The sequence below is a fragment of the Hippocampus zosterae genome, chromosome 17 (genome assembly GCF_025434085.1).
Source record: "Hippocampus zosterae strain Florida chromosome 17, ASM2543408v3, whole genome shotgun sequence".
In the NCBI taxonomy this organism is placed as follows: Eukaryota; Metazoa; Chordata; class Actinopteri; order Syngnathiformes; family Syngnathidae; genus Hippocampus; species Hippocampus zosterae.
Window position 1 is genome coordinate 7,717,998 of NC_067467.1, and position 23,973 is coordinate 7,741,970.

At 43.5% G+C, this 23,973-nt stretch overlaps 1 protein-coding gene across 2 annotated transcripts in view; it reads left to right on the forward strand.

Moving 5' to 3' along the window:
• The first annotated feature begins 354 nt into the window (after positions 1-354).
• Positions 355-23,973, forward strand: part of stat5a (signal transducer and activator of transcription 5a) — a 139,587-nt gene continuing 115,968 nt past the window's right edge. Inside the window, exons 1-5 of one of the 2 annotated variants that reach the window (XM_052048884.1) lie at positions 355-545; positions 20,204-20,341; positions 21,164-21,320; positions 22,641-22,730; positions 23,654-23,828. In XM_052048884.1, the coding sequence (XP_051904844.1) occupies positions 20,214-20,341; positions 21,164-21,320; positions 22,641-22,730; positions 23,654-23,828 (550 nt within the window). In that variant the 5' untranslated portion in view covers positions 355-545; positions 20,204-20,213. The remainder of the gene's footprint in view (positions 546-20,203; positions 20,342-21,163; positions 21,321-22,640; positions 22,731-23,653; positions 23,829-23,973) is intronic. The other variant, XM_052048883.1, reaches the window with a different exon arrangement.

Consider the following 23,973-nt stretch of genomic DNA (forward strand, 5'->3'; position numbering starts at 1 on the left):
GGAAGGAGTAAAATAAAAGCAAGTCGCGAATCGTTGAAATGTTTGAAATTGGGGTCTTGTTAAGTGGATGAATTGTGTGTAAGTAAAGGGATGTCAAAAACAGGGGCGAAAAACAAATAGCATCGTACTCATCATTTTTTTCAGAAATATTCATACTTTGTGTGAAATTTTATTTTCGTGATGTGTGGTTTGATTTATCGAACGTATAATGGATGCCTTGACCAAATAACTATTGGAAGGTGATGTTTTTAGTGCCTCCAAATGCGACTTTGACTTCGACACGTCGTCGTTAAACCTCACCAACAGTGAGTGACACCGGAAGTGGGCGGGAGCAACAAGAAATTGAGAGAGAGCGAGTGCGAGAGCAAGAGAGAGAGATAAAGAGAGAGAGGGGTGGAGGGGTCAGTAAACTGTAACAAATTCCACCCACCGACCCTGCGACCCATTGAGCGGTCGAGAGAGTGAGAGAAAGCTCTCCGTGTCACCGCAGCTTGTGGCCGTACCAGAGCACAGGAGAGCCGCGCGGCAATCGTCGCCCCACGGAGGTAAGCGTGACATTTACGAGTGTTGTTGAGTCTTTTCTCGGGGGGTGAGTAGAGGGGAGGGAGTTGGAAAACGTCCTGTGTGTCACTTGACCCTCAACTATTACGGCACGCAAATAAAATGCAACGTTTGGAAACAAACTTATTTCGGTGAGGCGAAGATGTGTGCAGATGTGTCCGCCGGTCGAGGCTCAACGGGCGGCTGAGGGCATCACTGTTGTTGCCCCCTCCCCTCCCACCACCTCCACGCTTACTGGTCTTCGCTGTCACTTGTTGTTTTGCTAATGTTTGGTGCAACAGTAACTGTGTTGGGCAAGGGAGTACCGTCATTGAAAAAGTAAATAAATATATTGCATTTTTGTTATCTATAAATTGCAAATAGGTAAACGTACTCACGCGGTGCTTAAGTAACAATATACATACTGTACTTGTGTAAAAGATACTCTGGTGAAAGTAGAACGGATTTAACGCAAATCGCAAGTAAAAAGTACGGAATCGACAAAAATAAAAATGTTTTTTTTCAGTTTCTTATCAAAACTTCTCTGCGCACAAAATAATGTACTACTTTAATTCCAACACAAGAATGTGTTCTCATTTTTGTAATGTCATGAACTGACGAGATAAAGAAAAGTGAAATTACACACTGACAACTGAAAAAAAATGCAATTTTATCTGCAGAGTCGACAATTTGTCATTGTTTTGGAATGGCACAAGACACATCCTCAACTCAACTTTAATTATAAGGCCCTTTAAAAACGGCCACTACAAAGGGCTATGCATAAAGTAAAAATCAGACATATGAAAACAAATACATATAACATAAAAACAGTATATTAAAAAAAAAACATAAAACAATCTCGATTGTCTTGCTGAGTCGAAAGCCAAACATTAAAAACACGTTTTTATCAGAGTATTTAAGAGAGGGGACTTGCCTAATGTTTCATGAAAGGTCATTCCAAAGAGGGGGAACAGTAGCGGAAAAAGCTTGATCCCCTCTGAGCCTTCGCTTAGTCCTTGATCCCTCCAGTCGTCTAGTCAGCTGACCCAAGGCACCGGGCAGGTACGCAGAGGTGGGGAAGCTCAGACAGGTAAGGTATAGTATACCGGGAGCGATTGAGAGAGACCAGAATTGGAGTTATGTGCTCCATCCTGTGAGCTCCAGTTAGTAGGCGAGCAGCAGTATTTTGGACGCTTGAGGGAGGACTGTCTGACTTCACCACAAATCATTCTTGGAGCGGAGACATTATACAATTCTTTTAGATCAATCAGGCCATAGGTTTGCAAATATCTGTTGCATCATTGCTGTATATGCTCCCAGGATAAGATTACAACTTAAAAAACCCCTAGGTTAAATAACAACAAACAAAATGATAACCATGGTTGTCTCTTGCTCGCCGTATTTACATATTTTTTTATGTTGCGTCACGATCCACGGAGGTTGAAAAAGTAACAATTTTGTAACCAATAGAATGTGCAGATATCTTAAGACAGAGATAATACAAAAATGACCCCACAATATTGTAATTAGGCAATTTTATTAGAACCCCCCCCCCCCACACACACATACAGCTACATTAATGCAACAATTAATAGAGGACTCTTGACAATGTAAATGCCCAAAGCCCAACACATGTGGCATGTCAGCCGTACTTTTCATCCAAACCCCGGTTTAGATGAAAATGTTTAAGGTATATTTTCAAATATTTGCTGAAAGGACGTTGATTATTTTCAATTGTCAATTTCTTGGTGGGTTGTGTTTATGCTCTATTATCAAGCGGCTATGCCACTTCATCGGAGAGCACCTTTTCACAGCATTGACGTTGTGATGAGCTGGAAGTGAGCCGATCAAAGCTTTTTTTTTTTCTTTCTTTCTTTGGTTGGTGTGACCGAGCTATGAGTCAAAGATGACAGACCCTGTCAAGCACTTCTCGTCAATGACCGGCACAGAAACAGGAAGTCAGCTGAATCTTTCCGATGCCAACATGTAACAATCCAAAACAGACGTGCCGACATGTAACAATCTAAAACCGACGTGCGGGCTTGTCAAGAGTGAAAGAAAAACGGTAAAACTTGTGAGGGAAAGGATCAGGAAGCGTGTGGTGACAACCACCCGACCCCTTAAACCTCCACCCTCTTTCAGTTGCGCTAATCCACCAGTCATGTGACCACCAGCTTTCAGTCTGGAGCAGCCTGATCCATCTGTTGAATAGCGTTGCTGATTGTTGACATCCCGAGCAGGCCTCCCCTTTTGCTGTCTCATGGCCGCCGCCGGCACGAGGCGCATCCGTACTTAACCGGTTGATTTTCTTTGGCCGGTTCATGAGATGACTAATTTTGGTTTAGTCGCTCCTGTCCACTGTCGACACATGACACAAGGTTTTACTGAGCTGTGTGAAAGAAGCGGCAAAGCTTTGATGGCGACTTTGCGCTTCCTTTTTCACCCACTTTTAAGAAGTTTTGTAACGAGCCGCTGGACAGAAGCCACGGCCTAAATCGGGCTCAGAATGGATGTGGTCTGAAGTCATAGTTTTTTGTTGTTGTTGTATTTACTGTACTCATGTGTAATCTATCGGTGAGCCCAAACACAGCTGTTGAGTCGCAACATTCTGTTTAGTTTACTGGACATGGTGACTGGACATGGTGATGAAGTGCTGCCTCCATGATGGAAAACACATCCAGCAGTCAAATTTTTTTTTGTAGCACTTGTGCTCATCAATAGGGCTGAAGAATTAAAGAGGCATTCAAGTCAAAAATGTTCATTACAATATGTTCCAAGCGTCCCCCACTGGTCTAAACATTATTGCGTTTCTGAAATATGAATTGGACAGAAAAATCGATCAGTTTTTATCCAACTCAGGTGGCGGCCATTTTGCCTTGTACTGCCACTTGCAGTCGACTGAAATTGGCATCACAGTGCGTCAAGGCTCAGCTAACAACCAATCACGGCTAACCTGTTTTCTGGTTTTGGTCATGTGACATTTGCAAGACGCAAGTGATGTGACCTTTAGTTTATGGCAAGTGCCAGTCGAAAGCAAAATGGCTTGACAGTGGTATGTTGACATACAGCTGTCAGTTCCCTCCATCCATTTTTGAATCCGCTTATCCTCACGAGGGTGGCGGGCATGCTGGAGCCAATCCCAGTTGTCTTCGGGTAGTAGGCAGGGTACACCCTGAACTGGTTGCCAGCCAATTGCAGGGCACGCAGAGACGAAAAACCATCACAATTACACCCAGGGACAATTTCGAGGTTCCATTAGCCTTCCATGCATGTTTCTGAAATGTGGGAGAACCCGCAGAAAACACACGCAGGCACAGTGAGAACATGGCAACTCCACACGGGAAGGCCGGAGCCGGAATCGAACCCTTCGTCAAGCTAAGCCTTGCTATCTATTTATTTCTTTATTTTTACCTTTTTATCCATCCATCTCCTTTTCATTTTGTATGGCTAATAATGTGCTCGACCTCTTCCTTTAAAATTAAATTATGGCTAAGTACCACGTTCTTTGCTGAAATCTAATAAAAAGTTTGCCTGTGGCATCAGCACACTGTGATTCACTTGTGAGGCTTTCATGACGGAGGTCAACTTTCTCCAAACCATTTTTTTTCCAGACTGGATGATGAATTTCCATTAAGTCTGCTGTAAAAGTAGCCATGTTTTTCTGCGTTTCCATTCTGTTTTGTAAGATAGTGTATAGAGTAGGGCTGAATGATTTAGAAAAATAATCTAACTGTGATCCCCTGTCCACATCCACAATATTGCGATTGCAATTTCTATGCAATTAATTTTTCAAGAACCTTTTTCCAAGTGTTTTTTGCGAGCAATAATTTAACCTGTATTGCAATAAACAATATCCTATCTATTATTCCTACATTTTGGGGGGGTCTTTTGCAACCTATATTTTGATATCCATCCATTTTCTGATCCGCTCATCTTCACAATGGTCGCGGGGGGTGCCTATCCCAGTCGTCTTTGGGCAATAGGTGGGGTACACTTTGAACTGTTTGCCAGCCAATCGCAGGGCACACATAGACAAAGAACTATTCTCACTCACAATCACACTTACGGACAATTTAGAGTGTTCAATCAGCCTGCTGATCAAGTTTTGGGAATGCGTGAGGAAACCGGAGTACCCGGAGCAAACCCACATAGGCACGGGGAGAACATTCAAACTCCACAAAGGAAGGCCACAGCCGAAATCAAAACCTGCACCTCTGCACTGTGAGGTACTTATTTAAATTTGACAATTTCCGATTCCTTTAAATCAACCTGAATCTGACTAACAAAAAAAATAAGGTAAAGGTAACACCCGAGAAACACAACATATACTGTATATATTTTTTTAACCACGAAACCAAAAATAGACAGTCATCACCACGCAGCATCTTCTTTTCTGTTACGGATCTTTGCGTAAAAGAAACTGCAGGCTACACATACTGTGAGTCGGAGCGCACTGTGTAGTGGAAACGCCAGCAGCAAGTTGAGCAGGATGTGCGCTTGCTGAAGCCGTTGTCACTGCGACGGTAAAGCCTATTACGGGCTTATTGCAAACCAGTGGATGGCTCACCCGCCAATATCGCTGCTGCTTGTGTGGAAACAAGCCACACAGTCATGTCAGCAGACGTAATGCGCCACGGGTTCGAAAACTTGCCGATGTGGTCCTGCAGGCTAGAGCAACCAAAACACATTAGTCCCCTTGTTTTTGCTCCTGACTAAAGCTGTTTGTTCACTCGATTCAGCTTACATCCGGCAAAGAAGGTAATATCTGTATAAAATTATTGAAAGAAACATCTGTTTTACAAAAAAAGGATTGTGAAAGTTCTGATGATAATTTCCCCAAAGCTAGTTGCGTAGTGGACTAGAACAGAACCATTCGTATCCATTCCATACACAGTTTAGCGCATTTTAATGAAGACAACCTTGTTTGTCATGATTTTAAATAGTTCATGTGCGTTTTGGTAATATATGGCATGTTTTGGTTTTCTTTTTTTTTTTTTTTTTTTTTTTGTTAAAATACACCAAGAATTACAACCGCAGCAGTATCCAAATTTCATTTGAATGTTTCAGGGCGGCCCGGTAGTCCAGTGGTTAGCACGTCGGCTTCACAGTGCAGAGGTACCGGGTTCGATTCCAGCTCCGGCCTCCCTGTGTGGAGTTTGCATGTTCTCCCCGGGCCTGCGTGGGTTTTCTCCGGGTGCTCCGGTTTCCTCCCACATTCCAAAAACATGCGTGGCAGGTTGATTGAACACTCTAAATTGTCCCTAGGTCTGAGTGTAAGTGTGAATGGTTGTTTGTTTCTGTGTGTCCTGCGATTGGCTGGCAATTGTCCCCCGCCTACTGCCCGAAGACAGCTGGGATAGGCTCCAGCACCCCCCGCGACCCTAGTTAGGATCAAGCGGCTCGGAAGATGAATGAATGAATAAATGAATGAATGTTTCATTCAATCTACTTCGACTTCAGCACACAACCAAACTGTCCAAAATGGCAACCGGCTTCACCAGCCCTCCAAAATCCAAAATTCAACCCAATCTGCTGGTTCCATAATAACTAACCCCAAAATCTTGAAATCCACAATGTAGAGTCAAAATTTCTCTTCATCATTTAATAATTGTTTGAGGAATGCGGTTTCGCGAGCTGGCTGTCTTAGGACATCAACCTGTGCATCTGTAGTTCATAGCGGGTCTTCTACCTGACACCTTCTGATACGTAAGCCATCAAACCTGAACTTTGTCACACCATCGGCATGTTTTCGATGGTTTTCTCCTTCAACACATCTGATTCAAATGATCAAGATCATTATCGGGCGTATGCAGAGCCTTCTGGTGAGCTGATCATTTGAATCTGATCTAAAACATGCAGGATAGCGGTTCTCCAACACAGTCCGTCTCGGGGTTATCAGCTATTGATCTTCCTTGAGTTGATCTGCAATTCCCAAATAACAAGTTTTTCGCTACCATATTTTTCTCATGTTACAAAAAAGCTGTTATGTCAAACTTCACACTCGGAGAATGCACATTTGGTTGTCAACGGCTTGCACTGTGAACTCCGTTCTGATGCCCGCCACTGCCCCTCGCAGGCATGCGGGCCATTTGAATCCATCACATGCCGTCGTAAATAAAACGCTGGGGAGGGGCAATGGTGGCCGGAGAACATATTTCGTGTGCATGCCTTGTGCCGCGTCACACTGGCTCATGTTCTGAATTTTGCATGACCTCACGCTCTTCCGTCCCGCTCCCTAAAATATAATTCCTATAGAATGGAGAATTTCAACCTACACTGCGGTTTGTTTTGCATTGTTGCTAAAACAAAATGCACAAAACAATGACAAAATAATGCCGGGTAGATGGTTACAGTAGGTACCTCGCTAGTTCATTTGAGCATGCCGATGTCTCCCTTATACCCGTAAGCACACGTTTGCGCCGCAAAAATATATCCGCTTTAAGACTCTGGTGGCTGGAATACCAGTCGATAATTAGCTCAGTGAGCCAGCCCCCAATCAAGCCAACTGGAATTGCAAGTAAAGCAGGAAGTAGAACTGCATGTCGGCTTCTACTCAGTCATCCACATGACACCGGACTCGAGCACAATACTGTCTGGAGTACGAAGTGTGATTTACATTTACTCCAGAATTGATTTATTAGCAGTGCAAGAAAATCAAACATCACTTCGAAAGGACGGAAATAAATAACCACGTTCTGGAGAGAGTTCTCGAATGCCTGCTTGGTGTAGACGAAGACTGCTGGAAAAAAAAAACACCTGGATGGATGAACACTGCCAGTGGTGTTGGGAACAAGCTCCTGATTTCTTACCGTTCCCAACAGCTTGGAAAATATGCCGTGAAACCTCAAATGAAATCCGGCGATGAGATGTACGCGGAGATTTTGGTAGTCCTCTCATATCGGGTGAAGCAGATGGAGAGTCCCTGAGGTGGCGACCGTGGGGAATATTGGCGCTAAGAGGATGAATGTAATTCTTCTATCCTTGGGGTGTTTTGACAAAAGCATGCCACATACTTTTGAATCCACTTCCCAATTTCACTTTCAAATTTTGTCAAAGCTCTTGCCAGATTCGTGTTTGTCCAAACTCCGTTCTTCCTGTTGCGGCAGCAGCTGGGCATCATGTCATCATCAATGCATACCAGTCATGTCCCCTGGCAGAGTCTCTTCTGGCCCTCAGGCGGACCCCCCCAGACCCCCGCTCTCACCCCTGTTTTTAGACAGTACCATCTTGAAAAGTGCTGAGTCACCAAAGAGTGTGTTTTGAATCCAAAAGCAATGCTTTTCTACGAGCCATACAACAGGTACGGTGTGGTCCGGGGTCAACTTAGAAAAATAAACCACTTGAGTTTTAGTCCAAGCAAATTGAAGCGCTCTTAAGTGGTCGAGATGGATACAGCCTGCCGGTTTTGCGGGCCAAAGATCTCTGTCGGGTAAAGGTGGAGCTGACCTTTTACTGAAAGCACAGTGCTTGGCAGGGAAACCGCAGCAAGTAGAGTAACAGTCTAGAAGGGACGGGGGTGGGGGGGGGTCTCCGTCTACCCTGAGATAATGCATGTGAGAAATTACAGCTACCTGACCTTTGGCCTGTGATGAGCTTGCATGATCAACGGGCAGCGCCTCTCCAAAATGGCTGAAACGCCCGGTGGGAAAAGGAGCGAGATCGGATGTGGAATAAAAACGAAGTCACAAAGTTCGGCAACTGGATGAGAATGGACGTCAATCAATAACCACATTTGACATCTCTGGTTTTTGCCGTTCACGATGCATATTATGTGAGAGCGGAGTAGACTCCATCTTGCCTGCAACCGTATCCAGGAGAAGTAGAGAACGACCATGACGACCGGGAGCGGAATTTAGGGCATTGCAACGAAGCGAGCAGCTACTCAGTGTTGCCAACTTGGTGACTGTTTCAGTACCATTTTATTTTTTTGTGGTGTTATTGGAGATTTCCGGAGATTCAGACTCCTGAAAGAACAGGAGACGTTTACCGGTTGCGTCGGGACTGCAAATGGAGTGACTCTTGCTCAAAAGCACCCCCCGAAGCGAGCACAAACTGTTTTAGCCACCAAATGCTGATGCTTAATGGAACTCATTTGCGTGTGTGTGTGTGTGTGGTGTCCACAGCAGACTTCGCCAAACAGAAATACCCTCCTCCCCCATCTCGACCAATTTGTCAACATTCAAGTACGGGCCACTGATCAGAAGCAAACAGTGGTTAATACGGTTAACACCAGCTAAATTTGGCTTTGACATGATTGTTCTTCCGTGCGTGTAGATGCCCGGTGATAAAATATGGAGGAACTTCATCCAGTCTCGCTGTTAAGTCGCAGGTGGAGAAACTTGGTCGGGATAGTTATTACGTAACACAAATAGATTTTAAGAAACACCCAGATCAAAGTTTTACAGTGCGTGGTTGTTTGATTTCATATTTAATGGGTGGCCAGGCATGATGGAAAGCCAACTACAGTATTTGTACACAAACGTTCAAAAAAATCAATTTTCTTTATATTCTTTTGAAAACGTATTTTCTGTACAGCCATTAAAGAGAAAATCCATTGCTCATATGAACCAAGGCAAGAAAATTGGACATGCGACACAGAAAGGATGTCACCGACCACGCTCGCGTGATTATTTTCATGTCGTCCACTCCAGATTCAATCATTTCACAAACTCAAAAGGCCCAGCTTCGATATTCGAACTATTTGATGCCAGACGCTCTGTCTTTCAGACTATGTGGTCACGTGAATGTTGAAACATTACATAACCCCTATTTCCACCAGCACACACATGCACACGCAGACCGCCACGCGCTCACTACCTGATACAACATGACGCCGCTCGCTCAGCTGGTGTAAAGGTCACAAAAATTGAGCCGTCGCGGTTGGGCGATGACATGAGACCCCCCACCCTCAGATGAGAGTTTAAGCTGGTGAGAGGGGGTTGAAGTAAAAAATAAAAAAATAAGAATAGGCTCCGCTTTGAATTGTTTAACATCGTTAAAGGAGGATTGCTAACTGGATTATGTGTGAATGCCAATCGATTGACTCACTGTAAACTAATCTAGGAGCGCATCCCTTTTTTTCTTTTCTTTTTCTTTTCATGCGACGGAAAACATTGATTTTTGGACGTCTCGCTCCTCTTTATACAGTGGCGAGCCCAAGCTTGGCGTGTGTGGCGCTCGTCACAACAATCTCTTATTATGTATATGTATTTTTTTTGTTATTGTAAAGTGTCCTTGGGTGTCTTGAAAGGCCCTTATAAATAAAATGTATTATTATTATATATATGCGATGTCTGTTACTCGTAGTGGTCAGGGCCTCTTAGATATTCAGTAGCTTAGAAGCAAATTGTTTTGTTGCACATGACGCATTTGTGGAATCCGTTTCCAGCAGTTGTGAAAACAAGTTTGTGAGTCTTTAAGGACACATCGCCGTATTTACACGACCAAAAAAGGCGCACTTACAAGTCTTACATTTTCTCCAAATTGGACAGCATAAACAAAATTATGTCTACCACAGGTGTCAAACTCAAGGCCCGGGGGCCAGATCCGGCCCACGGCATCATTTTATGTGTTCCCCCACGAAATAAAATAATTTGTGTCAACTTGCACAATCCTTGCTAAAAAAAAACGTACCAAGGTATCAAATTGTCATCTGTAATAATGACATTGAGATTTTGCCATAATCTTGTTATCCTTACAAGTCATCATGCGATAATGCGAATAAACATGTTTGTGGTTTCACTGTCATCACGGCCTTCCGAGGGAAGACGTAACTCAAAAGTGGCCCGCGACAAAAATGAGTTTGACATCCCTGATGTATGCAATAAATTCGAAGCTTGACTCGTAGCTTTGTAGGAACATGGAAAACCCATCCTTTGTCTTCTCAGGAAATGAACTCAACAGATGATTGCCGTTTGAAAAGGGTGACTTACGAGCCAATTAAAAATGGCGGCGATGAAGTATTTATTGGTTTGGCTTCATTCCACGAGACTGTTTACAAGCCCTTTAAAGCTGCGGTTGCATCACGTTAGTTTGACATAATTTACTGCCATAAGCATATCGCTCACTTTGACATCCGCTAGACAGAGGCTTAGTTCCGCTGTTTCTTTAACACGACTGTACCCCAAAAAATAAAATAAAATTAAAATTGTTTAGACACCTTACATTTTCCCCCTAAATGAGAAAGTGATTGTAAATCATTCATTCATTCATTCATCTTCCGAGCCGCTTGATCCTCACTAGTGTGCATTTATCAATCGCGCTGTAAAATGAGAACAACACATCAGTCTATCTCTAGCACTGAGACTATTTTGATAATCTGCTAGAAATGTTGGCAAAATACTGTCACTGAAATGCCGTTGCCAGATCTTTTTGACAACTTGTTGTGGCTCACTTCCAGACGTCGTCAGCGAGCGGACCACCAAAGTACTCCAATGCCATTTTTTATTTCTGCTTCATCTCCTGTCTTATTTTAACCTCACAGGGGTGGGTGAGGATGGTAGCTTACCTTCCATGCTCCCAGTCCTGTATGACATGTTCGGACACCTTTTGCTCCCCTTTTGACACGGAGGGAAGGAGGGCCTCTCTGGACTGTTTGTTCACTTGTCAGATGACATTTAACATTCTGTTTGGGAAGACAACAAGGCTGGGAAGGTGGCGGGCTGGCATGGTGGTCCCCATTTGGATTGAGCTTCAGGGGAAGTGTTTTCAAAACAAGACCACGGCTCATTTTGCACCCAAGTTAGAATCCGTTTCAGTTTTTGATAGTTGTATGGCATATGTGATTGGATTTATTTATTTTTTTAAACACATAGTGCTTCTAAAACCCCTTTTCAGATAACTTTTTGTCTGCTTCACGTAAACATTTTTTTTAATTATGATTACACCCCTGATTGAAAACTGACTTGTTGTCAAGAATGTCAAGTGCAGCAATGTTCTTGTTCAAAAGAACAATTTACCCTGGTCAAAACACTCATTCGGCTAGTTTTTAAGGACGCCACATTGTCGATGTCTTTGTTCTTGTTCAAAAGCAATAATTTCTCTCTCTAATGACAAGCTTGCAATTCCTGCTTCGTCCAGCCATTTCAATTATGTCTGCATACAACAATTACTCGACTGAAAATAGCCCATGGATAATTATTGTGATTATGGATTTTCATTGCCCTGACTTTCAGAGCCAGACGGCCAATGTTCAGAGCCGGTATTTAATGAAATACTGAAAAGAAAATCTTTCGCACAGAGGTGCAAAAATGTTGCAATTTTTACTGTTGGACAAGAGCGAGCGCACTAGCCATTTCATCTTGAAAGATGGAATGGAATGCTTTGATTGTCACGGCATTCTTGGTGGGTTTCATTTTATACTCTTGCGACTGTTATGTTTCTGTTTTTGAACACTATTTTAGCTTGGTCATCCTCACTTACATTTGTATAATGTTAATATGGTACTAGATTTTATGAGCGACGAATGTGAGGTCCGACCAGCGTCACTGAATGGGTAAGATCTGATCTTGGCTGTACAACCAAAGAGCGCACACCACTTATAATGATGCCTTGAGATATAAGTTTAGTTTATTCCAAGACCAACCTCGTAACTCACAACACCTGTTTATCAAATACATTTTCTCAATTGAAATAAATGGTTATGCCATTAATCCGTTCCATTCTTGGCCTGTGTGTGTGTGTGTGTGTGTGTGTGTGTGTAAAATATACACAGAAAAAGAGCAGAATATACAATATATAATTGCATTGTGTAATTTGATGTCAAGTTTGGCTGCTGAAAGTGGAAATGAGAAGATTGACCCCTGTTTTTTAGAAGAATAATTTACCATGTGGCAACTGCTTTTTGTTTTGAAGTGAATGACATTGCCAGCTGCAAACAGGGTTTAGGTTGAAATCCTTAATTGTCATGAGGTTTTGAGTCACAATGCAGGTCTAATTGCAGTCATGCCTGGTGTCTGTAGTCATAGCAAATGCCTGTGCTGGTAGCGCAGTGTTGTTTTGTGAAGAAGAAGAAACAAAGCCTTTGGCAGATGACCTGTAGGCCGGCCAACCTCCATTATTTGTCCCCTTTATTTCCAAATCAAGTTGCATTTAGGTAAAGCCTTGTGTCGCAGACTGCCCTTTTTTTTCGCTCACCACTGATCTGCCTCTGCTTTTGATCATTATGGAATGAAGGAGGTTGTTCATTCAAGGCCGCCAATAAATTACATCAATGGCTTTTCAATCTCAACCCCAAAAAATGCTCCATTAGGTCAGGACTTATGTGATTGTCCATTTGACCAAAAAGCGTTGAAAGCTTTTGCAAGCCCCCCCGCCCCCTTTGCTACCGCCATGATGGCTTATACCAAGCCCCCCCTACAGTCCGCGTTGCCCTTGCAAAAGTGACCCCGCTCGTGCGACGCGCCGGCATTCCTGTCGCCGTGCACTTGAGCCCGGAGCCGCATTTAACATTCGCCCCGGGCTTCACGTTACATCACGTCACCCATCGACTGCCCAAGGCCGTCCTGCGTGCACACAATTTCTAGCTATGGACCAATACAAAGGAACCTCCAAACACTGGTTTTTCTACAATTTCCCATCGAGATAAATTGGATTTGGAATACCGACAACTTCATACTTACTATTTTAGTTCCCCTTTTCGAACAGGACATAAGAATGAGCACCGAATGAAGATGTAACCTGCCGAATTGGCTTCTCAAGCTAGTGAATTCGCTAACAACTTTCCAACCACGTATATTCTTGACCAAAGTTTTCTGAACAACAAAAAAAGAAACCCTTCATTTGTATCTTCTATGACTGTTTGAGTCTGTCTGTCTGTTAGTGCTGCTCATAAAAGGAGAATCAACAGAGGATTTTGACTGCCAATTCGCCAGCTAGCTTGCCGGCAATTTGCTAACGGATGTATTCCTTTTCAGAATTTTTTTGTAAAACTTAATAATTATGTTACAATTACTGGGTTGACGGCTTTCTGTGGCTTTAAAAAGTCATGCATTTAATAATAATCCACCTGTGTTTAGTAATGAGCTAATATTTTTTGGGAGGGAGACTTCTAAGCAGGGTACAATATGATTGGCTGCTTACAGAGTTGCGTAAATAAACTCTTTGAAGTTATTTGGGGGGTATAACAATATTTACTTCAGCTTTATTTTATTTTATTTTCTCCCTTAGTCTCCCTATGGGTGAGCAGAGAGGGGAGGGGTGAGCAGTGTAGGAAGGTGGGGATGAGACGAAGGAGACACTGTGCAAACTCCAGCATACTTAGGTGGATGCCTCACTGCTGTTCTTATGTTTACGCAATGTTTACATTTGTTGACACTTACAGAATGTGAGCTGCCAGCAGCTACATGTAATGCGGCCTCGTTTTCAAAGCGAATAAACCCCCGATAATTTTTTCTCTATCACTAGATAGTCAGCATTGGGTCCATTTGTGCCTTTTTTTTCCACATGTCCCTCACCACAAACTATTCTCATTTTATGGCTCCCGTTTCACCTCAAATAGCCCGGCTTTGAGCCGAGGCGTCTGTCCAGATGGTTGGAACGTGTGAGCGAGGGGCGGATGGGAGCAACGGGGGGGTTGGATGAGATAAAACAGGTCATTGGCTGGCCAAGCTCCGGCTCGAAGGGCTTGAGGGCGGGGCTGCGGGTCAGAGGGTAGCGGGCCAGCTGAGTGCAATGAGGTTACGTTGTCAGAATGCTGAGATCTGCATGTGGCGTTTGATCTATTGCTGTTTAACAATCCAAACATACTCGAGGTATAGCAGGGCGGTGGCCGGTATGTAAGCTTTGATGCTCCACCACGGTAGAATTCAAATAAAAGCAGTGACGATGTGATTGTAAGTGGAGACTTTTTGCTTTTTCGAGAGACTTACAGTATATATTTTTTTCTCAATTTAAAATACTTCCCAATTGTCTGACAAACAAGTATGTGACATGCGTTTGGTCTGTTTTAAGAGACTGCCCCTGTTTCATGCAAGAGAGTGAGACTGTTACAGTGTCCCATATTCTGGTGAGCCATTGGCATTGGCAAGTGTTTGGAGTTTCCCCTGTTGGCTCACTCTAAACTGTATTGCTACCAAAACTTGATGCAGCTTTGCTTACCTTTAGACTTTGAGACGATAGCAGGAGCTTGCACCCATGATGAATGTGGGTTCTTTCTTGGAATCACAGCCTGTCAACTGTAACCATTCTCCGAGTTCCGCAGCCCTCCATTGAAAGCGGACTGATTATCTTTGTTTTTCATCAAAATAATTTGCGAACATCAGCTTTTACTTTGCGAAATAATAATCAATATTTGAGCCTATTTTCTGTTATTCTTATCAATCAATCAATCAAACTGAAGGGGGTCCTGAGCATGCTCCACTTCAGGCCCGAGGAGTTTGAGGAGGGGCTCTGCAGACTAAGGTTGAAGACATGCTGGAGTTTTTGACGAAGTTAAGTCTGTTAGCTTCCTCGACTGTCACACTCGCTGCTACAGATGCCTAAAATTTAAATAATTGACCGCTTAATCAATTAGTCGCGGATCTAGTTTAAAGCACGTGGGAGGGGTTTAAAACCCCAAAATTGTTTACAGACGGCCATTAGGAAATAACTACAATTTTCCTGCTCACCCTGCATCTGCAAATGACTTCAGTCCCATTCATTCACTGAAAACAAAACTGCAAGCAGGAAGTCTCACAAACAAGAACAAGCAACAAGAGACATGTTAAGAGTATTTGGTGACGTCCTGCATTAGCAGTGACGAGTGAAACGTTTTTCCTAAATATACACCATACAGCCTGACAAGTAGTCGGAGTTGACAAACCGCTCCCCTGTTTGCTTTCCTCAACTGGTTCGACTGGCGCAAGGCAGGTCAGTGACTTACCTCGTTATTTTCCATGCTGCGTAGATTGAGTCCATCAGGGGAGCCGCCACCTGCAGTGCGTTATGAGTCCCGTGATTGATTCCACATCAGACAAACTGCTGTTTCATCAGTCAGCGTGCAAACCGAGCAGCTGCAGTGGTTGATGCTTTTATTATTCACAATTTATGATTTCCAGGCGTCTTCAAAACAAGCGAAATGTCCATCCATCCATTATGCGAGCCGCTTAATGTCAAATCTATCGCCAGGATCAATAATTGCAGCTCTCCATTACAGGGCTGTTACAAACAAATCTTTCTAGAATTAATTATCCAAGTCATTATTCTAAAATTTTTGTATGTTGACCAATTTTTGCGGTCAACTAACCTAGTTGGCTAGCTTTTTTGTTCTTATAGCAGAAGCTAACGCTCATTTTTGCTGTGTCACTATGTCAGATTTTCAACTTAATCCATCCCTAATGTTGCAGGATTTTGTGGTGAATGAGGGCGCACTTTAATTTCTTTTTTATTTAATGTCGTTGCCCTGAGCGTTTTATGCATGTTTTTTTCATCTCTTATGAGCCACCTAGTTCAAACTCATGACAGCTTTCGCCAAAACATAAACACAGATAGACCGATAGATCTCAAGGCACTGCTGTTCCTCAATTTGCTCTACTACCTTTTCACTTAACTCTCGAGGCTGCAGATCTGCCGCTCGTTCCTACCGAAAATTTTGGCTCAAACAAAGAAAGAAAGAACCACAAATTGGAGCACTGTCATACTGTGTCTGTTTTGAAAGTCGAGTTCTCCGGCATTGAGTCACTTAATTGCCCGCATGTGAGCGCACATTTTTTAAAATTGATGATAGATGAGGCTCAACGCCGTATCGAGCTGACCTTTTAACGGGTCTATTGGGAAGCAGATGACACGGCGAGTGAGCCAACCATCACACGTGTTGCCCCCACTGGCCAGCGATTTAAAATGACCCCCCCCCCCCACATCAGAATGTGAGTGAAACGATGGCAGGCGGGGGTTTGGATGGACACGTGTCAGCATTTGCACATGCTTCTGGGTCCGTGCGTGCCGATACGCTGTAAAGCTAATGAGTGATTTCCTGTTGTTGGTGGCATGATATGGGCCGCAGTGCTGCAATGTATCTCCTAGCCCTCGATGGCTGGGACAATGTTTTTCTTTGAAAAGCCTTCCCTTCTTTCTCGCAGCGTTTCTTTTACAAAAAGCCTTATGTTGGCACCCTCCCCTTCAAGCTGTGAGCCACAATTCCGTGTCATGTGTCCACACGCTGCAACAACGGTCTTCTATCCTCCTCCCGTGATGGTTCAGTTAGGCTAAGCTTGAAGGACATTGTTGCTTTGGTCCTCGGTGGCGATCGTCAAGAACCTCCTGGGCTATTTTTCCACTTCAATAAAATACGTTTTTTTTCCCAAGTATGAAATGTCGCAATCGGTGAAATTATTTACCTGACTATTTTTTATAAATGTGTCTGTGATAGAGCCGTTATGCACTTTCTCTCCACAGTTAAGTCAGATTTTTCCACAGCTACAATTGCGCCAAATTAAATTGAACTTCCATGCGCAATTTGTTTTTTTATTGAATCAGTACATTAAGGACTACAGTGGTGGCTTAGATATGAATTTGAGAAAATCCACCAAGTAGTGCAAAATGAAGATGTTCATAAAAGTGTGAGAGAGGAGATTGTGGGTGCTGGTATGCAAGGTGAGCAGCGATAAGGTGGAGCCTTTTATAGTTGGATGGATCAGTGAAAAATATGAAAAAGAAAAAAAAAACATGATCTCAATGAGAGCATTGACATATTTTGTTGGGATCCAGCGTTTTAATCTTACAAGACTAAAGTCGGGTTTTTCTAAAAAGTAGTTGGAATAATATGATATTGAGGTCAAAGTTGAAAACAAAATTTTATTTTACCAGCTGAAAAAATTCCAACATTTTCTTGTGATGGTGCTCATTTTATTCTGGAAAAGACGCCTTTATTCTATGGAAAATAGATTCCTCCCAAAAATATGATATGTACTTTAACAATAAACCTTTTGCGCTTGCTCTCTCTCTCAGATTTCTTTTTCATGCAGGTGGCACATTATACAGTGAGATCAGATCTTTTATTTTAACTCTTAAATTTTAATGAAGTTAAAGTGAATAAGCTTTGGACACAAAAACATGCATTGTCGTTGTGTTGCCATCACCATCTCAAACTGTTATGAAGGAGAGCGCTCGGAATGGTGGGTGGCATCGCAAGTTTCCTCACAGGAAGTGCTTACATTAAATGAATGGCAGTTTTCCCTGAGAGGAAGGAGTGGGTGACAGCACGCTCGAGTTCAGGTTTTGGTATTTTTTGCAGGTCCCTCTCCGGCAAAATGAAAACGGCTCACTGCTGGGCTTTAAACGTGCGTGTGACATGCCACCGCCTCACCGTGAATGTAGCACGCTAATGGGAGACAACAAAGGTGGATGATGAGTCAGCCATTATCCTTTTCTACAAATTAATACAGCATTTTAGATGGAATATGACTGCTGCTTAGATTTTGCTGCCCCCCCCTCCCCACTTAAGAACACAAGCTTAATTTTGATTTTGTTTGTTAGCAAGAGCACTTGAATGGGAATAGAGTGAAAACTGAAGCACTGCATTCAGGTGGATCTTTAGTACAAGTCGCATTTTTTTCCTCCCCCCGCATTCTGGCCTGTTTGGGAAATGGTCACAATTTTCTTCAATTATATGTTGTTAGGCTTACATGCTGCACATCAATGACCCCTCTGTTGTTTTTGCGGTGAGGTTTTGTCATCTCACTGCAGTTAATTTTTCACCACTTTGGTGAAGGAAAAAAAAAAACTCCTTATTCTGCCTATCCTGTCTTTTTCAACCTTTTAAGACTAATGTGTCTGTAATTACTTCAAGCACTCAGTATTGTCTATCTGCCATGCTTGCAGAGATTTTTGTGCCAGTGCGAGCCTCAAGGTGCTTTAAAAAAATAAATTAATTAATGCACTTAATTTCACCCTGAGCCATGCTCGGCGTCCGGTCTGAGGGCCCCTCCCAACACACCACACACTGTAGTCAGACTTTATCGTTAGGTTGAAAGTCAAAAAGACGAATTGAAATGTGAAAAACAGCAGCCAGGACAACATTTTGGTAAATGGGCAACTGACATTGATCAAGAAATAGACTTTACACACCAGAGTGTCGCTCTGTGAGCTCATTTCCATCAGCAGGAAAAACTGAGACATTATACAGCACAGGGAACTAAACATAATTCAATTCACTGCAATGTAAAAAACAAAAACAAAAGAAAGTAAAAGCCGCCCCACCCTCAGTCCCCCGCGACAAATAATGTTGGCATGTTAGATTTAATAATACCATGCAGAACGTTTCAAGAATTTTTGGTCCAGATAAGGAAAGTTGGGAATCAGCGCAGCAATGATAGTCAGAGGAACTACATGTAATGAGTATACCTTGATAAAGATTACTGTACTAATCATATGGGAAATTCGGAACGTAATGATGACGCACTGAATTGAAAAAAAATCATTCACAGTTATGTTTGGTGTTGACCAGGCACAAGATCATCTTTGTGCCCATTCTCAATTGAGAACAATTGGAACTGTTGATGCGGTTTGGGAGTTTCCTCTGAAAGAAGGCACTAACCCCGCCGGCCAACCCCTCGTCATCATGTCCTTTGTGCCAAAGTCCAGTCATGGGACGGCAAGCTACTTGATTGTGACTTTTTGTTTATTTTGCTTGACTTTATTTTGCGTGCATTCGCTGTTAGTTAAGGGACTGAGAGCAGTGTGTGTGCACTCACCACCAACACCACATAAACCACAAACATCCCCACGCGCTCATTACACGCCTACCGCGGACGGCTACTGTGCCGCGTTTTGAGAAGAGCAAGTAGGCGTGTTGACGGTAAACCAACCGCAGAAGGTTTTTTTTTTTGCGGTTCAAATGTTGGCTTCACAGAAAGGCCTGGAACCAACATTCAAACCGTGAACCATTGACCTGCGAGGTAGACTTGTGAACCACTCCCTGACCGTGCTGCTGCCTTCCTTTTCACTGTCCAAAACAAACAACAACAAAAAGGGGGCACGGTCCAAATAGCCGTTAAGTGTTCACCTGGTGGTGTGATCATCTCTCCTTTGCAGTTTGCATCAAACCAATTACATTAGTATCTTTCATTGTTTCAGTATTTTATGAGCTAAATTCCATTTTCCACAGCAGCTCCCCCGGGGGAAAACAAAGAGGGAATTCAATTTTTTGAAAGATTACCGTATTTTCCACACTAAAAGGCGCACTGGATTATGAGGCGCACCTTCAATGAATGGCCTATTTTGTAATTTTTTTTCATACATTGGGCGCATCGTATTATAAGATGCAATCTACAATGCATCCACTAGATGGACCTATGCTCAAGGAAACACTAACAGAACGATCACATGTCAGTAAAACTCATTGAATAAAGCAGCGACACAGTTCACTTAACCAACAGCGACTTGTAACATTGATTCGTTGAACTCTCTCAGGAGACATTTTGGGGTCAAAATATTACCGTAGTGACCATTCACAAGGCGCATCGGATTTAAGGCGCGCTGTGAGCTTTTAAGAAAATGGAAGGCTTTTAGGTGCGCCTTTTAGTGCGGAAAATACGGTAACAATCGGACGGCATCCACTTCACTCCATTATCTCCCGGCTGCCTGTTTTTTACATTTGCTTGATATTTTCTTCTTCGTGGTCAGATCTCAAGCAACTAAATTCATTTGCCTCAGCTAACCTCCCTTTGTTTTCTCTTCTCTGCGGCAGGGTCTTGAAGATGGCAGTGTGGATCCAGGCCCAGCAGCTCCAGGGAGATGCTCTCCACCAGATGCAGTCTCTATATGGTCAGCACTTCCCCATCGAAGTGCGACATTATCTGTCGCAGTGGATCGAGGGCCAGCTGTGGTGAGTCATGAATGCGCCGTGCCCCTCTTTTGGCCCAAACAGCCTTGAATTAATCGAACTGAACCGGGTTTGAGTTGACTTGAATGGATTTACGCAATAAACCAATAGGCCAATTCCAGTTTAATACTTGGGGTGTGTGTGTGTGTGTGGGGGGGGGGGGGTTGGTCCTGTTTGTTTCCCTTGATAGTTGAATTTCGAAAAATAATTTCCATGTTCGTAAAAGGGCCTTCACCAAACTGTTGCCAGAAAGCATGTTTTGAATTTTGAAGCTTGAATTTTTGTCATTGCGGATGTTTTATAGCTCGCCACGAAACGTGACGAAACTGTTGAACAAAATTCCACTAGGTCATGTTGAAAATTCATCCCCGGATGGCAGTTGAACTTCGCAGCATTAAATTTGAGGTCTGTCATGAGTAAACGCCCCAGGTTTCGTGAACTCGTGCGCGAAAAATGACTGATTTCTAATTTTTATTTTTGGGGCATTTGGGACAATTCCAGCGGTCCTTCAAAGAGGCGCTTGTCTGAACGATTATTTTCACATTGTGACCAAATCTGGTCACAATGTCCCTAGGTGTGAGTGTGAGCGTAGATGGTTGTTCGTCTCTGTGTGCCCTGTGATTGGCTGGCAGCCGATTCAGGGTGTCCCCCACCTACTGCCCGGAGACAGCTGGGATAGGCTCCAGCACCCTCCGCGACCCTAGTGAGGATCAAGCGGTTCGGAAGATGAAAAAATAAATGAAGAGATGAGTTGAAACTGAGTATGCAATTTTAAATAGGTGGGTTTTGAGATGAGTTTTCAATGTGCCTGTGTGACCCGGTCAGGGACAACATCGACTTGGAGAACCCGCAAGAGGAGTTCAAGGCCAAACGCTTGCTGGATGGACTGATCCAGGAGCTGCAGAACAAGGCGGAACACCAGATCGGGGAGGACGGCTTCCTGCTCAAAATCAAACTGGGACACTATGCCAACCAACTCAAGGTAAGTCGTTCAAGATAAAGGAAATTCGAGATTGCTTGCTTTAACTCATTCAATGCCAGCCATTTCCCTTTAGCAACGCCCTCAATCCCAGCGTTTTACTGGATTTTGACTGATCTATCAAAGCAGAATATTTGGTTCTAGTGCTATATAATCATGGAGCGTACCAAAATAAAGTTTGGACTCTTGTCTTTCGGCAGAAAGAAAATTATCTTTCTATCTTTTTCCATTCTTCAGCAATCGGCATTGCAAAAAGGCTAAGTTTCATGAAAATGGCGATTCCTGGGCAAAAAACAGAGAAAAAGAGCTTTTTGTAAAAGCATGCATTTCAAGCACATGAGGCACCACTGCCACCTAACCAACTAGTCGCTTTTTTACATGATTTGGAATGCAAACGGCTTATTCTCATTCACAAATTGCATCAGACCCTCCTCCGCTCTATGACGCAAAAAAAAAAAGACTTGGACGTACAAGTACGTCCTTGGTAGGCAGGGCCTAATTTTAAAAAGACGTACAAGTACGTCTTGTGGAATGAAAGAGTTAAACATCCCCGCTGTTGATGTTTTTTAGAAAGCGTGCACACAGGAGCACCACATGTTTCAGAACAGTTTGTATCCATTGCAAAGAAAAACAAGAGGACAGTCCAAGTGCAGCCGTTGGTAGTGAGCCAGCACTGCTATTATTTATGATCCCTGCTCTCAAAATCCATTCTTCCGCTCGTCTCCCGGAAACCAGGCTCTGAAACTGGGCAAAGGGGAGATTGGCTTTGCTTAAACTGGATTCCGGGAATTTTGACACCCTTCACATTGCTTTGGGGACTTTTTCATGACATGCATAACTGACATGGCTGAAGTGCCATGTATGCATTGAGCTCTTAGACGGAGTCTCAAATGAAGATACGGTGGATCCTGCGAAAGTTATTCACAGAGCATATGTAGACAATTAAAAAAAAAAAAAAACATTCACACACACATTCACGCTAAGAGACAATTTAGAGCCTTCCCAGTTTGGCACAGGTTGTTTTTGGCAGTTCTAGTTCCACTGGCGATTCAAGGAATTAAATCCAAATTGACTTGTCATAGCATAAACATGTAAAACACTGCCGAGTACTCGTATGCTAATAATTGCTTCAAACGAAGCGCGCTGCTCTTCAGAGACTGCCGTCATTAGGCTCTTCTAATGGGCTCCAGCGCGTCCGCCGCGCCGGGCCCCCGAGAAGCTCCTTGATGTGTCTAAATTGGCGAGTGCGGAGAGCGGCGGCCACTCGCCTTGTCAGGGGCTAACGAGAGCTTAACCGCAGCACATGTTCTCCTTGTCTTTCAGAGCACGTATGACCGATGTCCTCTGGAGCTGGTGCGCTGCATCAAGCACATCCTCTACACCGAGCAGCGGCTAGTGCGCGAAGCTACCAATGTGAGTGGGTGCCAAACTACACACGCACACACGCACACACGCGCACACAGACACACACACACCCACACACATTATGTTGCAACTATACAGACACTGCTTTGGTTTCAAAATTAATTTAAGGAAACATTCAATCATACACGTGCCTAAAGCAAAATCGGGATGGAAGTGCAAGGTTTTATATTGGCCAACTCCCCAGACTCAAACCCCATGGAGCATGCCATTTACGCGCTGAAGACGAGACTGAAAGGTAGTAAACCTTCCTTTTGCCCCAAAATAACACTGTTGGCACTGTTGTAAACGGAGAAGTTTGTCAGCTTTTGGAACAATACCTATGAGGTTTTTGTTAGCATTTTCGGAATATAACCAAACCAAATCAGACACGTGTGAAGTTTGACCTTCACGTTGGTATTTTCGTGACGAACACAACAATCGCACCGAGTTTATTTTTGAACCAATCAAGTGCGAACCCATCCTGAGAAACAGGGTGTTTCTTTTTCGCAGCACTCGTTTATGCAGTGACGTGGCACGACATGGTAACAAAGGATGGAAAGCAAATATATCAAGTTTTATTGCATGCCATGAGTTATGAAAGGCATCGAGCCAGCAGTGCGTGAACATCTGAATCTTGGTAACTCCTGGCTTAAATCAATTTCTAGTCACAACGCGCCTCTTCGATTAGCGTACACTTTGTGAACTGATGAGGATTAGTGGTCCTGATCTGAATGAGCACAGTTATGTAGCACTGCTCCATCTCAGACTTACAATTATGGATTTTACCGTCACTCGCTCATACGAGGGTCAGTGCATCCTGCCCGTCCTGTGCCCCCCGCCCCCCGACCCCCACCACCACCACTTTCTCAATTTAGCTCCGCTTCTGTCAAATGACACCCTTTCTTTCCCATCCCATTCATGCAACCAATCAGTCCAACTCTCCAGTGGGTGGAATGTTGGACAGCATGTCTCAGAAGTACCAGCAGATCAACCAGGCCTTCGAGGAGCTTCGTCTGCTCGCCCAGGACACGGAGAACGACCTGCGCAAGCTTCAGCACAACCAGGAGTACTTCATCATCCAGTATCAGGAGAGCCTGCGCATCCAGGGTGAGACAAGAGCACAGAGACGGAATGATTAGAGAATCGCTTTCAATTTCGACATACAGCAAGGCCAAAAACTTTTTCAGAAAGAAGTAGATCAAATATTTTCTTCACACCCATCTACAGTATTTGTTTCCATGATAGTCAGTCC